General features: G+C 35.2%; 1 protein-coding gene across 1 annotated transcript; it reads right to left on the reverse strand.

Moving 5' to 3' along the window:
• Positions 1-8177: 8177 nt before the first annotated feature.
• Positions 8178-15759, reverse strand: LOC128515636 (translocon-associated protein subunit beta-like). The gene is made up of 6 exons (XM_053489728.1): positions 15692-15759; positions 13749-13909; positions 12564-12662; positions 9402-9510; positions 9012-9089; positions 8178-8649 (listed from the first exon to the last, which is right to left on the reverse strand). Exons 2-6 carry the CDS (start codon positions 13907-13909, stop codon positions 8539-8541), a joined length of 558 nt encoding a protein of 185 aa, XP_053345703.1. The 5' UTR covers positions 15692-15759; the 3' UTR covers positions 8178-8538.
• Positions 15760-18001: the final 2242 nt, after the last annotated feature.

Below are 18001 nucleotides of genomic sequence, written 5' to 3' on the forward strand. Positions count from 1 at the left end.
GTTTTTGTAAACTGAATTTATGAATAAGGACTGCACTGATGCAGATATAACAATTTATCGCTCTGTGATGCTGCAGTCTGCAGATTGAAGACCGCTCTGAAAGCCTGGGAGTTTTTTTTTTCTGGAAGAATTTGTGTAGATTTTATGGATAAATTTTAGAGGGGCTGAGTACAAATAGCCTAGCAACAGCCTGAATACTGGGTAAAGTGGTATAGACGATGAGTGAGTGAGTAAATTGTGTTACAATTTGTGTATATAGACCTGTTTATCAAAAATGTAACATTTTATTTTATTTCTGATCTAAGAAAGAAAATGAACTGAATGACTCAAAAAAATCTACCCGTCACTCCTGCCCATTTTCATGGCGTCGTTGAGCACAAACACACCGCATCCTACCTGTATTCTTCCTCTGATGACATGAAACACAACCAGCCCTCAACTCCTGTACAGTCAAATACAAAGGGTTCCTTAGTCAATTTTAAAGATATTTTGCGTTTAAAGTATTACTCTAGCTTGTAACATAATATTGTTATAATAATGTATTTTATGCCATTATATCTTCAAAATATTAATTCTATTGTATAAGAATTTTTATAAACGTTGTGCTATCTTGTGTACATTTATAAGCATTATGGATCATTTCATGTTCTTATGTTGAATATGTTAATATATACAACACAAACATATTCAGACAACACATCATTGGCATCCTTCTATCCAAATTCAATACAATATCTTAAGCAGAAATTTGATAGACTTAGTTAATTCATATATTAACAGAGGCCGATTACAGTAGCCTGTGAACGCAGTGAAATGAAAAAAAGAAAAGAAAGAAAAGCCAAAAAAAAAAGTAAGAAAATGCCCTTGGACCTGCATAAAAACGGAAATTCTGTTTGTCTCTTTGTGTGTTTGTGAAGGTGTATCCTAAGTGTCTATCACTGAATGTTCAGTAAGCAGTGTCATCAACACATTTTATTTCATACTATGAGTGTGTCACAGGCGTTTCTCGCCTCTTGAAACACAACAGGTTTCAGCATTATCAAGGGCAATCCTGGCAGCAGCCTTGCTTGTATACTGCCCTTAAAACTGTAGGTGAGTTAAATTCATATGTAACAAGAGCACACAAACAGACTGTTGCAGTTACCACTTTTGTTTTCCAAGTGGTATGTGATTTTAAAGATGTTTGTCAGCCAGCCCAGTTTTTAAACCATATCAGAAATCATTTAAGGAGTTTTATGACACACTCAAATGACCTATTAAAGATTGTGAGTCAGTGATCAGTCTGACAAATTCAACCAGCCTTCTACCCGAGCAAAGGCAATGTAAAATTACTGCTCTTTAAAACACTGCAGTTTCAGTATGATTAGTTTAGGTCATAAACAGGATGTAAGCCTATGTACATGCCCTGCACATGTGATTTTGGGTGACCTATCTCAAACAATATAAACGTTAGATCAAAATGGCTGTGTATTCTGCCTCCAATAAGGTATTTGCATCAGATCTGATATGCCATGTTGCAAATATGGCATTATTTGGCGTTGGGACATCTAGGTAGTTTACCTACAACCGGAAAGTGCATTTTAAATGTTCAGTTGTTTTTCTTGCCACTTTAAATAGCTAAAAACACAGACAAGAGATGTATAATATACATTTTTAATATACAAGTGGTGCTTGTGTGTAAATCTATTTTCCCAGGAATAGGAACAGGTTGTTCAATAAAGGTGTTAAGATAAAAATAAAATAAAACATACACTTCTGAACAGACACTTTTGAGTGTGGGGCAAAATCATCGTCAAGAAAAAGAAGTCATGAAAATCAGCACACTGATTGAAATCTGCTGCCTTTAGGACGGACGCCTGATTGTCCATTTTTGCTCGAAGTTTCTTTCGGAGATTTTGCTGCATAGCTCAAACACACTTGCATGTATACATGTCAAACTTGGTACACATTTAGATCTTATTGAGCTGAACAATTTTCCCTGTGCAAATGATGGTCTCAACTTGACAGAAAGTCAGTTATTTTGGGTTGTTTACAAAATGCATGCAATGGATTTTATATACTCCTCCTATGGAATTAATCCGATAACCACCAAATCCACCCCGGCTGACCTCAAAACACTGAGGATGAAATATCTGAGGATGCAATGACATCAAACTGAATATGATGTCACTCAATATGATGACACTCAGGAAGTCATGAGCCACTTTTCTGCATAAGGGATTTTTGTTATCTCAAATGGTTCAGCCATGGTGTTGCAGAAAATTGGCTTATGACGTTCTGAGTGACATTATATTCAGTGACATCAGCATCTGGGGCTTTTCAAAGGTCTTAGCTTGCTCAAAGGGCACACAGCTTTTGCCCCCTCGTGGCAGTGGCATTTTGGAGATCTTAACATGCTTAAAAAGTGGTAAGGACGCAAGAGTTTGGGCCCTCTTATTGTTGCTTGCAATTATGTTTTGACTTGATTTTTAATAAAACAATTTTACTAAGAAAAAAAATAATACTTTGATATTATTACTATGCCGGAGATGCAATGATTGTCAGCAAAGTGCAAAAGAGAAAACTGGTCTGTTTAAAGGATATACAGTGCTAAAGTCATTGTTTAATCTTTCAAATTGGTTATGGGACAGTTGCTGTTTATGATACTTTTGGATTTTTTATATTCTGTGCATGTAGCCTGCCTGGTCAAACAAAGGTCACCATTTCAGAAGAGCCAAATTATTGACCTGCATCGAGCCCTGAAAATAATAAAAAAGATTTAAAATTACTGGAACTGGTTTAAGAACTGTCCAACACATTATCAATACCTGTAAGCACAGTGCTAAAGCTTTAACTTCATGGAAGAAATGTGGTCTGAAAATATCATAAATGGAAATCACTTAAATGCTTAGTAAAGATGTGTTACGTGCTTGATGTTCAGCTGGATGAGGACCGCAACATTTAGGAGACAATCGCAGTGAGGTGTGAAACAGACCAAGAGGGAGAGAGAAGTGTAGCAGGGGTGCTTTAATAAAGTGGTTTAAACACATTATCAATTAAATAAAAGTGAGAAAATAACGAAAATACAAGTGCCACTCGAAATCAAAGAAAGAATCAAAACAAAAACCCTAGTTCTAAATCCTAAACTAACTATCAAAAGAAATACAAAATAAACCCGAGATCTTCGGCGTATGCAACGCTCTAACTACCTCCCTTAATATAAGAAAACAAAAAATACAGAGGGGTGGGGTCACACTCAACCTAAGCTAACAATTGATTAGCTGTATAACAAGAAAGAACGCAAAGCACTAACATGCCTTCTAACAAGGGGGTGAGCTAGCCATGTAGTACGCTAAACCTAACTCCAACAGTCTTTATTGTAAACACACACAGTTCAACAGAACTCTAAAGAAATTTCCAATTACACCACCCAGCCAAAAACAATATTAGGAAACAAAACACAACACAACTGGGAACCACTAGTCAAAATATGCACAGTTGAGCCTGTTGGTGCACATGGTACACTGGCAAGGCGCACACACCACCCTCTGAATGCAAGGCCTCAAATACTTGCAGCACACCACTGATTGCCAGAGCGTCATGATGTTAATGATGATTGACAGCCCAGTCCGCCAAAAACCTCGGACTAACAAGCTGCATAGTAAAAGAGAAATTACAGTAAAAATCACAGTTATGTAAAAGCACAAGTAAGACCATTTCAGCAACACAATACTATACAAGTTTTGTGTTTTAACCTTTGAAAGGTACAATAATGTGACTGGTAGGACAGGACCTGCAGGCCTTCTCTTAGCAAACAAGAAGACATTCAGGGTGAAATTGCAATGTGTTTTTGAGCACACAGCTTATACAGTAGGCACACCCATTAAAATACAGAATAAGTAAGTGATATGACGGCTACAGCGCACAAGGTTTAATCTGGTGCTTAGATTACTGTCTTTGTTCTCCCTGTGTTCATATGAGTTTCCTTTTACTGTCCAAACCCTGCAGATAGATGATTTGGCTACACTAAAGTATCCATACGTGTGAATGTGTGTGCACACGGTGCCCTGAAATAGATCACCATTCCAGCCTCATGGCCTTATGACCAGTTTTGCTGGAATTCACTTTAGATCTGACCAGAATAAATAGGGCAGTGAAGATGAATAAATGACAATAAAAAGGTGAAATAAAATAAAGGAAGTACTGAGTTTTTATCATAATGCTGTAATAATAGGAGTGTTGCATTTAAAGAACAGCTTTTGTCTAGACAATGCTTAGATGATGTGATGCTGCTTCCACTTCCTCTGTACTAATCCAGCACTGCTGACTGTCATGTCCAACCTCCTAGACAAAACTTCACACATTAGTCCTAAATTCTAAATCATTTTATATATTTTCTAAAAACTAAAATCTTATTACCTTACATTTAAAATCCTTAAAATGCTCCTTAGCATTCGATTTCAATAATTTCAGACTGACTATCATTAATGATGGCTGAACAGAAGAGATCTACTTTAATATTTAGTATTTGAAGACCAATTATAAACAAATTGTATTTATTAGAACAATTTCAAAATATGTTTTTCAAAGGCCGAAATAATTCACATAATTATGATATCCTTTTTTAATACTTATTTGCTTCTATATATTTGACCCGTCATTATGGGCTGTTGTGTGTAGAATTCTGAAAAAAAAAAAAATTAATCCAAGGCTGTGAATACTTTCCGGATGCACTGTACTGTACATCAGCCACGTGCTCAGCTACTCACTTCCTGCTTTTATAACTTATCAGAAGTTCCTTAAAGAGAGCACTAGATGGCAGTTACACAAAAGATTTACCCAAACAATGCCAAAAAAAAACCAACAACAACAACAGAACACAGTTCATACTTAAATGTTTAATGCTCAATCACTTCCGGTCAATGCTAGAATTGACTATTGCTCCCAAGTACTGTATGGATATGCAATATTTTAACCATAACTAACCATTGTAGGTCTACATTTTTCCTATATATAATCTGTATATTTACTACACTTACTTTCTATCTGGTACTCAAACAAGTATGCAACTAATTACAGTAATGTAATGCATGACTTTTTCTGAATTCAGTATTTATATTAATTAATAATCAAGGAACTTGCTTTACATATCTTCTTTAATTATCTATATAATGGTCTCTGCTGACTACAGGGTAAATTGATGTTCCTTACCACAATGGGCTGTACTGTAGGATATAGCACTTCAGCAGTGAGAATGACTAACAGTGGAACCTCAGATTGGGAGTAACCCGGTTTACAAGTGTTCTGCAAGACAAGTGCAGAATTGTGGGTAATCGTCTCCCATGCTTGGTCTCAGTGTGTGTGCGCGCGTGTACTGTTTATGCCACAAAGCACGTGCACATAAAGCATTTTTTATTGTGTTTGTATGTGTGTGTGTGAGCATGGGGTGTGTTTTAAAGCCGTCCTACACAGCAGCCCCCTTCCCCCCTTGTCTGCAACGTGTGTGTATGTGTCTTCATTGTTTGAGTGAGCGTCTCCATCAGTAAACTGGTGTGTGTGTGTGTGTGTGTGTGTGTGTATATAGAATATAGCTTCTCTCAAATTTGTATCCACGTATTTATATCCATGGAGGTCAGCAGTAAGACTGTTCACCAGAAGGAACAGTTTAACAAACGATTATAGAAACTCCTCCTCATGAGGTATAACCACTGCTTATCAAATAACCTAGACTAATCTAGTATACAAAAAAAACTACAGTAAAATTCTGTACTCTGACAAGTTTTGCCAGCTGCTATGTAATGCTCCTGTTATTTTATTCATTAACTTGTCACCTGTTAAACAGTCTTTTATAATTATTGATAATTCACTTAAAGCTGCATGAATGAATAAATTGAGAGCCATGATTTTTGATTCTTTACAATAAACATAATTCTCCCACAAGACTTAAGGCTTTACTTATTGCATTACTGGATAAATCAACATTTTTAACTAATCTCTTGAATGAATAAATGAATGAAGTACATTTTTAGCAACCACTGGTCACCACCTCCTGATTTAACTAATACAACCAATACAACTTTATTTTAAGCTAAAGTAACTTTTAAAATTTTTAAAAACTCTATTTTGGTTTATATTGTAGACATTAGTGTTTATACCAAAAATACAAACTTTTATCCCAGTACCTCTGATAATTTTAATTACTGTAAAGAAATATAGGGACTGAAGAGACTGTTTGTGAAGCTATTTAATATTAATATTAAAAATGATAAATGACAACCGCTCTCTGGCTCAGTGACAGCACCAAAGCGAATTTGAAATCGAGCAGCTTTAATCCATTACGTTACACATTTGAGCTGTTAATGAAAAAAAAAGCATATCTGGTGGCATTCAGATATAACAGAATACCCTGTGACCAATAAAAACATCTATTCTCCAAATTAATGACTGTGACTGTCTTGATTGACAAACATGTAATGAGGGTGACGTGTTTATAAAGTGTGTTTTTTTAGGCGAAGTTCATCAATGAAACATTATGAAATAAAGTAATAACATTAGACGTGCATCCTGTTCTTGGTTTGAGTAGGTAAAACTTCATTTTTGTTGTATTTAACTCAGATTAAAGGCTGAGCTCCTTGAGTGCTGTGCTTCTGGAGGGCTGTGATTGGTCGAATGGTGAGATCGCTTCTGATTGGCTAAAGAGTACGAGTGACCCACGTTGCTGCCAGCAAAGTCTCAAAAATACACACACACATATCCAAGGATATTTAAACACGAAAGACGATTTTCACATTCTAAGTCCATGATACACTCGTAAATTGTAAACATTTAAAAAAATAAATATATTTTTAAAAAACGCACGTGCACAAATATATTTATATATTTTTGTGCGCATTAGTTTTTAAAAAATATATATTTCTTTTTCATTTATTTTTGTGCACGTTATTTGGGTTTCATGCATGTGAATTAGGATACTCACATGTGCATCGTGTCTTTTGTGTGAATTATTAATGAGACTATTTTGCTTCCATACGCCAGTGTTGCGGCTGTAGCGGAACAGAAATCTTTGTTTAATATGTTTGACTGCAGAAATATTCAGTCTGAATTTTAATCTAAGGTCTTGACAGCATCTCGTGTCTTATTTACCACTGTCTTTGTAAAATAACTATAAATAAAGAGAACAGTAAATACATGTTTGTTGTAATACTGAATGAATATATAGATGTACATTTATAAAGAATTTTATTAGGAAAAAGTTATTTTTAGCTATACCAACATCCACAACTGTGTTTTCTTACTACTTTTAAATGTTGTGTCTCCTAACACCTAGTGTACAACCCAATGTTAAAATAGCTATTGCTTTATAACAAAGTAAGCTCATGATCCTTTGAGTCCTACCTTTGGCCATTTTAACCACACTAATCAGTAACTAAGGAATCACAGGGTTAGTGTTGATTGAAAGACAGCAGAACTCAACTTCTCAGACGTCTTGCGCAGTATACCAATTATTCACAATGTGTGATGCGTCATATCAAGTGACAGTTTTAATCCTAAACCTGGTTTTAAAGCATTTTAAATAACACTATGCAAGCTGGTTGCTCCAGTTGTAATAGAAAAACTAGCATTTTTTCCACTATAAAACCGTGCCTCATGGGAGGTTTTGCAGTGTTGGCTCAAGCGGTTAAGACTCCGTGTTACTGATCTAAAGGCTGAGGGGTTTAAACTTGTACAAGACCTTTAACACTATCTGCTCCAGGGGCGTGGTCCTGGCTCACCCTGAGCTCAAACTGTGATAACTTAAAAAAAAAAAAAATCTGTTTACTGTGCTGTAAGTTACATGTGACAAATAATCGATACTTAATCCTCAGGGGTGAGCAGGGAAATCATGGTGTCAAAACAAAGATGAGGGTTCTGTCTTACTACATGGCAGAAACCTCATTTAAAATGTGCCTTAAACAGGATTTTACCTTTTTTTCCCTCCTGAGGTCCAAACAAAGTTCCACAATATCTCAGGAATCCAGACATGAGGAATAAACGTGGTGTTAAAATGAAGCTTAATTAACCAGGAGTCTAAAAATATGCATAACTCAAATCACCTAAAATGCAACGCAATACCTGATCTGATGCGACGGGACACAATTACCTTAAAGCAAAGCTGTTATGCAATTACTATAACAAAGAAAAACATTCAAACTGAGGTGTATTTTTATTTTGTAAAAACCCACTTTTATTTCCACTGTAAATCTCAGAACAGTAATGACCCAATTTTTCTTTAAATGCTTGATTAAACAAACAAACAGAAAAAAAGGTTGCCTCATAGCCTGGGATAGTGATCGAAAAGTTATAAAGAAGGAAAGACGACCTCGGTCATTCTTCCAAACAGGTGGAAAAAGAAAGAAATACAGCCATCCTGTGAGAACCGTCTTAACTCGAATCCATGGTCATGTTACCCCCAATATGGGGAATAAAATGATTGAAAACCTCTGGAAAAAAAAAAAATCTATCAACCCACATTCCTACCCCTTCTTTGACCCCTTTTGTAATACTTTAAACTTAAACACGTTAGTTCTTCTTGGTCTTGGGGGAGTCGTATTTCCTCTTGCTGGAGTACCAGAGGAGCAGCGGGATGCCAATGGAGGGCAGAGTCATCACACCAAAAGCAGCCCAGTCCAGCTACAGGCAAAAATACAAACATATTGCACACGTCTTTTAAACTCTTGCAGTAAAGTATTCAAATGCTAAGGCTGGTTATGTATACACTAAAAACATTATTATTAATAATTAATATTATTATTATTGCTATTATAATTATATCACCAAGAACATTAACACTGGCATTAAGTCCACATTAACGTAAACTTAATTAAGCCAGAAACTTTCCATTTTACTTCAAGTTATACATAAAATGCTTTGAATTTATACATTTTATGGCTCGAAAGTGTGACTTGAATGTTTGATCTGAGACACTGAGGAAACCTCATCTGAGAACTGATATAGAGTAATAAAACAAAACAAAAAAAAAAACAAACACTTACATAATGTGGAGAAAAGCGTCTGTCAAACTCCCTCTGGGCCAGAATGCCTCCCTGACCAGGAGCGCTGGTGTAGCCAACCTTACAATAGATTAACAAGATCCTGATTATTGTACAAAACACTGCATTGATATTTTACCATTTGTACAAATCTCACAAACAAAACCCATAAAAACTATGAGTATGTTTACATGCTATTATAACCTTAAAATCATCAGCGATAACTGAACATTAGTAGTTTTACACACATAACACATGTCCTTGATGTTGTTGTGCTAGAAATATTCTGTTGGTTAACCTCAACCAGTTATAAGATATCCTGTTTTTAAAAACCGTGAGCACATTTTTCATTGAAAAAATAAAATAAAAATATTGCTAGAAGGAAACACTTACCACAACTTGACCTCCTTCTTGGGCTAAGTAACTGACGGTGGCTGAGGTGAAGTTGAAGTAGCCGGCCTTTAGTGGACGCAGAACAACTGTATGAGACACATTACTGGCGCTGAGAGTGAAAGCGAGTCAGGGAACATGACCGATCATCAGTGGACTTAAAACAGACTATAGTGCTAAAGTGGTTAAACAAACAAACAAAACCCTAGCACAACCAATTACCCAAAACGACAAACATATTACCTTTGTGACATGTTGCCCTGATATTATCACTTAATACTCATAATAAGCACCAACTTCTCTTATACTCATGCATAGAAAGCGCGAAGCTTGCATATTATAATTATTTATTTATTTATTTTATAAAAATAATAATTATTTTAAAAAAAACTAGATGTGCCCACGACTTCGTTCGCATAAAAGTTAATTGCACACTCATGAGCACAAAAAAAAAAAAAAGTTACAGCGCAAAATTTTAGAATGAACTAGATAAAAAAGTTTGTTTAGACAAACTTTAAGTTGGCTTGAGAAAGCCGGAGATAGAAGTTTAAAAGTGTGAAAAGTTTAAAATAGTTTAAGAAGTTAAAAAAGTTAAAACAGTTTAAGTTTAAAAGGTTTAAAAGACAGATAGATAGATAGTGTCAGACAGATAGACAGTTACAGATATATAGATTGATAGATAGATAGATTCATTCACTATGGAGTTTGTGGTTACAGTTGCGGATCCTTAATGTCAGATACCACCCATATTGACTAGCCTACAACTTGAATAATCCAAAATGTTTTGCACCTGCAGCGCACATTACACACATTGATGAATGTCACTAACATGTTGCTAGTATGATTAGCAAGTTAGCAGAATTTTTCTAGCATGATTAGCAAGTTACTAGCATGTTGTTAACATGACAACCAATTTACTAACATGTTGCTAGTATGTTTCTAGCATGATTAGCAAAGTTGCTATCATGTTTCTAACAGGATAAGCAAAGTTGCTAGCAAGTTTCTGGCATGATTAGCAAAGTTGCTAAAACGTTTCTAGCATGATTAGCAAAGGCGCTAGCCTGTTTCTAGCATGATTAGCAAAGTTGCCAGCATGTTTCTAACATGATTAGCAAGTTACTAGTATGTTTCTAGCATGATTAGCAAAGTTACTAGCATGTTTCTAGCATGATTAGCAAGTTGCTAGCATGTTTCTGGATTGATTAGCAAGTTGCTAGCATGTTTCTAACAGGATTAGCAAAGTTGCTAGCATGTTTCTGGCATGATTAGCAAAGTTGCTAACATGTTTTTAGCATGATTAGCAAAGGCGCTAGCATGTTTCTAGCATGATTAGCAAGGCGCTAGCATGTTTCTAGCATGATTAGCAAAGTTGCTAGCATGTTTCTAAGATAGATGAGTTTGAATAGATTAGAAATACAGTATATAGAAGGGAAGTTTGAATGAGTCTCAAAGGATTCTGGGGATTTTGACAGTTGGAATTTGAAAAGTGCTGGCTCATTTAAACATTCCGTCAATGTAAGTCTATGGGATTTTTCCCAGTTTTAAACGTCATTTTTAGGAAAACCGTAAGTTAGAAAAGATATAGCACACCCGGTCAGATCAGTCTGAAGATCTGGGCTGAGTTTGGAGTTTGTAGAGTTAAAGCTCTAAAAGGAGTTAGAGTTGATCATTTTAGTCTCAGAATAATAATAAGTTTAAATCGGATATCAGTAAGTTGGCTTTCTCAAGCCAACTTAACAAAATGAAGGTTGTGCGTGGAGTGAAGGTATAAGTTTCTGTTTATTAAGTAGATTTTAATCGCACACCAATAAGCACGTGTTAAAAAAAACAAAATCCATAGAGCGCCATCTGTTGATTTTTGAGGTGAACTAATTTTTTTTTTTCAAGATTGATCTTTTTATGATATCAGGGTGTTTTCCATTAAAATTTCAAATTCGTATTTAAATTTTTAATAATCTTCTCTTCCTGTGGGCTGACTGCAATAGAATAAAGCCTTTTTTTTATTATCTTGAGCTTGGCCAAATAACTATACTGTGAAAACCCATTAAAAAAAATTCTGTAGTTTTTACATGACGCGTGCACAAACAGACAGACAAAAATTTAAAAACTATCTTGATGTGTTCTATTACTCACCTTATATCCTTAAAATTTTTTCACATACATCAATGTGCAGACATGCAAACTTTACAGTTTTAGTATACAGTACGGATCTTTTTTTTTTTTTTTACAGTATTTGTGCAGTTGAGCTGGTGAAATATAGCTGTTCCTCTATAATCCTACAGGTGGTGCACTCTAACCTATTCACACATTGGCAGGCACGCCCTTGTGGTACTAGCGAGAAAGAGTCGCTCACATAATATGCACGCTCTAATTTAATCACTAAATGCTTTACGTACACTACTGCAAATAGTTAATTTTCAGAGCCATATTATGTGGAAAAAAATCAAGTAAGTATGCACACCTTTTATGTGGACAAAAATAATAAAATTAAAAAAATTATGTAAATGTTATATAATATACTACTATATTATAAAATATTATACATAATTGTTGTAATGTATTGTAATTAGATTTTCAGCTGTTTTGACTGCAATCTGAAATCATCAATGCATCTGTTAAAAATCAAACTATTAATTCCGAAAACCAATTAACAATTTAGTAACTGTTTGTTTTCCCTCCGTAGCTTGTAACCTGTGCATCACAAGAGGGCGCACTTGCAGTTCAGCCATTGCACAATATTTGCTAGCATGTTTATTTTTTTAAATCCTCCTTTTTATCTAGATTGCTTCATTAATTTGTCTCACATGACTCATTTATTGGGATTGTGCTATTAGAACTGCTTAAAAAAAAAAAGGTTATTTAAATTATTTAAGGCACAACCTTCCATCAAACCATCTTTCTGTACCAACATCATGGCCATGAAACACTGAAATAGTTAAAATAGCAGGATCTACTTGTCTTACAATATACTGCAGTAATATTTCAGTGGTTCGATCTGTCGTCATTATAAAACAAACACATTACAGTGTAATTATTTGTGTCAGTGAAGTCTTGTGAAGCCTCCATCGGGAAGCATCTCGTCTCATGTCACGGCTTTAAGCGCATCACTTTATACAGCGAGAGTACAAGCAATTAAGATTGAGAAAAAGAAAAAAAAAAGGATACGGGGCGATGCGGTCCCACTTCACATTGAGCATCCCGGAGACGATGCCAAAATCCTCAGGAGGGAACGAGTCGTCGGAGAGCTCCACTTCCAGTGCGGCGCTAGAAAGACAGAACATAGAATTACATGGAATATATCGTTTACTCATATACATTTCATAATTGGGCTGGGTTAAGAATTAAATAATAATGCAGATAATATTGAAGTCTCAACTTTCGTGGGGGGAAAAAAAATCATGAATTGCTATCACTTAAACACTTGGTAAAAACCATAGCTATGCTTGTGCAGTTGTGAAAGTTAGAGGATTTCCATAAACACACAGAGTGTCATCAGAACTCACAAGATTGGCAGTTGTGTGGCCATAATAAAACCACTCATTAGTGAGACTAATCAGGAAAAAAGGCTTCAAATTGCTATGCAGCACGAAGACTGGACTTTGGATCGATGAAAAAAGGTGAAGTGGTCTGATGAGTCTAGACTGACCGTATTCCAGAGTGACGGGCGTCAGGGTAAGAATGAAAGCTCATGATGTCTGGGGTCAGTAATGTCATGTGGCAATAAAATGAAGTCAGCTGACGACCTGAATGTACCGAATGAGCAGATTATCATATTTTTGTTGAAAAAATTCTCATTTATCATTTTTAAAGGAGTGTTTCTGGGAACACGAGCAATCATTTTTCACACATCAACTGAACATCAAACTGTGTGTTGTAATCAAAGCTAAAGGCGACTGAATCAAATCTTAGGGTCTGCGACATTTCTTTTCTTTTTTTTTTGGCCGGGCAGAGTACACGATAAAAGCCTATACTCTTAAATACATTGTTCAGACTTATCTATAATTATCTGAGCTTATTCAATATTTAAATAACACAAATAATAATATAATATTTACAAAGTATGTCTCATATGAATGTCTGTTAAAATTACAAATGTAAAGAGATATTGTACGTGAAAAAAATAACATCTAAAAATCTATAACGGTGTCTGTATCTGTGTGTACGTGTGTGTCCCCCTATGTGTAATAAATGAATAAGTCAGTTTACACAATGTTTAAAGTTTATAAATATCACTAGGACTAATGTACATTTAAAAAAAAGCAAGGTAATTTAAGATTTACAGTTGAAGAGAATTAATTTCCAGATTGACTGTAATCTATGTAAAAGTTAGTGACCTTACGCGAGCCGTACCTGGTGCCTACGTTGTAGATGTTGTACTGCAGCGTCAGGTCTCGGCCCTCCACGGCGTAGCGGTTTAGCAGGGACTTGGAGGCGAGCAGTCGAGCTCCTTCCTCCCCTGTAGCCGCCAGGGCCAACGAGGCGAGCACAGCAAACACACACAGCGCCCTCATCTGGGGGGAAAAGAGAGAGAGAAAAAAATACACATCTTTTATTAAAAAGAGTTCCCAGGCAGCCCTGATTCATTTTTCCCTTATTTTATTATATACGTCATATAATAAAAGTTACTATATTTATGATTTTTTTTATACTTTGTAAGCGGCCTACATTCTCACCTGAATTAAATCCAAAAAAATCAACTAATTCAAGAAACAAATATGCCTATAGATATTTTCTAATTATTTTCAAATAGACTCAAATTTAAGCCTTTTGTAAGAGGAAAGATTAAGAACGAACAAACAAACAAAAGAAAATCACTGTACAGATTTAAAAAATAATGAGATATATGAGATGTACAAAGAAATCTACTGCTCATAATTATCTGGAGGGGAAACAAATGTAACTCTTTAAAGATGGGCAAAATCTGTCCAATCGCTGAATAAAACAATGCATTTATTATTATTAATAATAAAATTGTCTAACAGTTTTGCTTGCACATACACACACACGCGCGCACGCACGCACGCACACACACACACGGCAACATAACTAGCATAGTTAGAAAACCATAAACACAACTAAAACAACATTTCTGTTTTTAACCTCTTGAGCCGCAGACTCTACTGTTGTGTACACTGCATTTACTCCTCTGTGGAATAAATCAATATCTTTAAACAGAAATAATTTTGGCAAAGAAATTGTACCTTATAGCCCTCATATGAAGATCGGAAAATTCCTCATATGAGTAAATTCGAGTCTCAAAAGGTTAATTGATAAAATCCCTTATAAAATGTATATCGCATTTCTATAACGCAATTACACAAACAATCGATCAAATCAGAGTTGTGTATTCACAACTCTGATTGGTCAGGATATATATATATATAAAAAAAAAAATGCAGTTTGGACTCTAATAAAAATGACCAGCTTCTATTAAAGTGCTCTTTCTGATACTTTATGGACATCTCTATTAGAGACAGAGGGAAAAACAAAATCTATTTTATTATTATTATTTTTTTTTTTACATTTATAACGAAGGTGAACTGGTCGACCGGACAGTGTGCAGAATCGCTGTTTGCCGTGACCAGTAATCATACGATCATCACTAGTATACTTATAGATAGAGTGAAATATTTCACACAGATGAAAGGAGTCTCCAGTGTCTAAAGTGAAGTTTCCAGGTTTCTCAGGAACATGTAAAGTCAGGTTTGTTTGTCTTACAAACATCGTTGATTAGTTTCCTAAAACATCATCATGACACTTATGGTTTTACTCCCCTGGTTAAACTGGAAACTTGACGGCCTTTTCTTTTTTTTTAAGTAAACCAGCAAGTTAGAAAGCTATAGAGTTAAGAAGTATTAAAAATACACTGGCTTTTTTTTATACAGATGACTCTGTGTTGTTTCTGTACATCATGTCATCACATACAGAGACCCTGCACAATAAAAAAAAGCATGAAATATGAAACAATGAAACATTTCTACAACACGTTAAGACAAGGAAATCTAAACATATTTTTTTTTTATAATACACTGATAATATTCAACCCTGATAAGAATAAAAAAGATTAATGTGTTGAACAGCTCAATGCTAACAGTGTGCGCTTACGTGGACTTTAGCTCTTTGCTAATCTCTGCAGGACATCATTCATTCAGCACTAAGTTTCCCTCAGATTACTATAACAAAACCTAAACCTTACACAAACCCGTTTTTCATAAACATATATTAGTCGAAGCGTCGCATTACAGTTGGTTGAAATATGAATAATTACAGATTAAATCAGTAAGTTACTGTACCTCCTTCTGTTAGAGTCCTGTTCGGTAAGGTTTTGAAGGCTGAGCCGCGCATGCGCAGTCGTATTCATCTGCTTTCAGACATGACGAGTCGTTTGGAGGTATTTTTTTTATTGTTGTTATTAAGGCGCAGAAAATAACGCACTGCTATCTAGTGGTTTGGAGGGTGAAGTGAGACAGAACACCGCCAACATTATTACTTGTAATACAGCATGTAATCCACAGGGGGTCGCCAAAGTTTCATCTGTAGCATTTGGCCGACTCAGACAGACAGACAGATAGATAGATACTTTATTGATGTGTTATTCTTTTTGGTTTTATTCTTATTAAAGAAATAATAGGATGGTGAAAAATTTACATGTTGTTCGTCTGAGGTTGATTTTTTTGTTTCATGATGATTTTTCACTTGCGACACCCAGGCCTAATTACTCCCAGACCTTTTGAACAAAAAAATTACTTAAATAGAACCTGTCTGACAAAGTGAAGCATGCAAAATAAAAATAAAAATAAAAAAATGGTACACTCTTAATACATTTAAAAACTGATGAAAGAACTTATAATTGATAGGTATCAATCTGGAAAGGGGTTACCAAGACATTTCTAACGCTTTGAGACTCAAGGAAATCACAGTAAGAGCCGTTATGCACAAATGGAGAAAACTTGGAACAGTGGTGAACCTCCTCTGGAGGTACTCCAAAAGCGAAAGGACGACTCATCCATAAGCTCATAAAAGAACCCAGAGCAACATCTGGAGAACTGTAGAACCTCACTTGCCTCAGTTAATTTCAGTCTTCATGATTCAACAATATTAAAAAGACTGGGCAAAAATGGCATCCATAGGAGAGTTCCAAAGCAAAAGCCACTGCTCAACAAAAGGAAACAAAGGCTCGTCGCACATTTGCCTATACCACAGACTTTTGGGAAAATATTGTGTAGCTTGATGAGACAGAAGTTGAACTTTTTGATAGGTGTGTTTATCATTACATTAGACTTAAAACTAACGCAGCGTTTTCATACGTGTATAAAGAACATCATACCATCAGTCAAACATGGTGCTGATAGTGTGATGGTCTTTTGCAGCTTTAGGATCTTGAAGACTTTCCATAATTTAATGCAACAATGAATTTTGCGCTCTACCAGAAAATCCTGAAGGAGAATGTCCATCATCAGTTTGTGACCTCAAGCTAAAGCACATTTGGGCAGCAAGACAAGCACACCAGCATTTCTACCTCTGAATGGCTCAAAAAGACAAAAATTTTTGGTTCTTCTTACAAGGTTTTGGTGTGGCTTAATCAAAGTCCTGACTTAAATCACATTAAGATCCTTAAACAGGCCGTTCATGCTCAAAAACCCTCCAATATGTCTGAATTAAAATACTGCATTGAAGAGTAGAATTCCTCCAGAGTGATGTGAAAGACTTATTGCCAGTTTTGTTTGATTGCAGGTGTTATCGCCAAGGAAAACAACCAGTTATTAGGTTTAGGGGCAATTACTTTATTCATATAGGGCCAGGCAGGTTTGGACAGCTTTTTTCCCCTTAATAAAAGAAATTATCATTTAAAAACAGTGTTTTTTATAAACTTGGGTTATCTTTGTATAATATTACAAATTGTTTAATGATTTGAAATATTAGGTGTGACAAATATGCAAAAAAAAAATCAGGAACAGGCCCGTAGCCAGCCTAGTGCAAGGGGGGGTTCTTTTTTTTTAAAAAGTGGACCTTTTTTCTTAGTACTTTGTATTTGACCATTTACTCATTTTGTATTTCATTTTGAGGATGAAATACTGCATTTTAGTGACATGTGCTGGATTAGCTTGTCTGCTGGTATAATAATGTGCATGCTTTTGATGCACCAAAAATATTTACTACAATGTTGTCAAATTGCTTATCAAGATCACGTGCGACTTTTTTCACTTCAAAAACACACCCACACACACACAGTGTTCAAAAGTTTAAAAACCACACTAACAACAGAATACATTTAAGGAATTTTTACTGGAATATTATTAAACTACAAATTCAACTTCTCTCATCAACACGCTCTCTCATTTCTTTGTCTTTGCCTCTTCACTTTATTGAACTTATATAAAATATATTTAATATTTAACGAATTGTTATTTATATAGTCTATTAATTAGGCGAAATATAATAAAATATGTTAAATTCAACCTTTAAAATCCCAGTCATATAGCATAATTTAATCTTTATTGGCATGTCGAGCATTTACAGTAGGCTATCATTTACATTCAGAACTTGAAGTAAAGAGATCGACATGAGGAATATAAACAAATATAAAAATATTAACAATAATT

The sequence above is a fragment of the Clarias gariepinus genome, chromosome 28 (genome assembly GCF_024256425.1).
Source record: "Clarias gariepinus isolate MV-2021 ecotype Netherlands chromosome 28, CGAR_prim_01v2, whole genome shotgun sequence".
Lineage (NCBI taxonomy): Eukaryota > Metazoa > Chordata > Actinopteri > Siluriformes > Clariidae > Clarias > Clarias gariepinus.

Coding starts and splice junctions, on each gene's coding strand:
- LOC128515636 (XM_053489728.1), bottom strand. CDS start 13,909: ATGAGGGCGCTGTGTGTGTTTGCTGTGCTCGCCTCGTTGGCCCTGGCG. Junction 12,663..13,748: donor ATCTACAACGTAGGCACCAG/GTACGGCTCGCG, acceptor CTGTCTTTCTAG/CGCCGCACTGGAAGTGGAGC. Junction 9,511..12,563: donor AAGTGGGACCGCATCGCCCC/GTATCCTTTTTT, acceptor TTTCACTCTCAG/CGCCAGTAATGTGTCTCATA.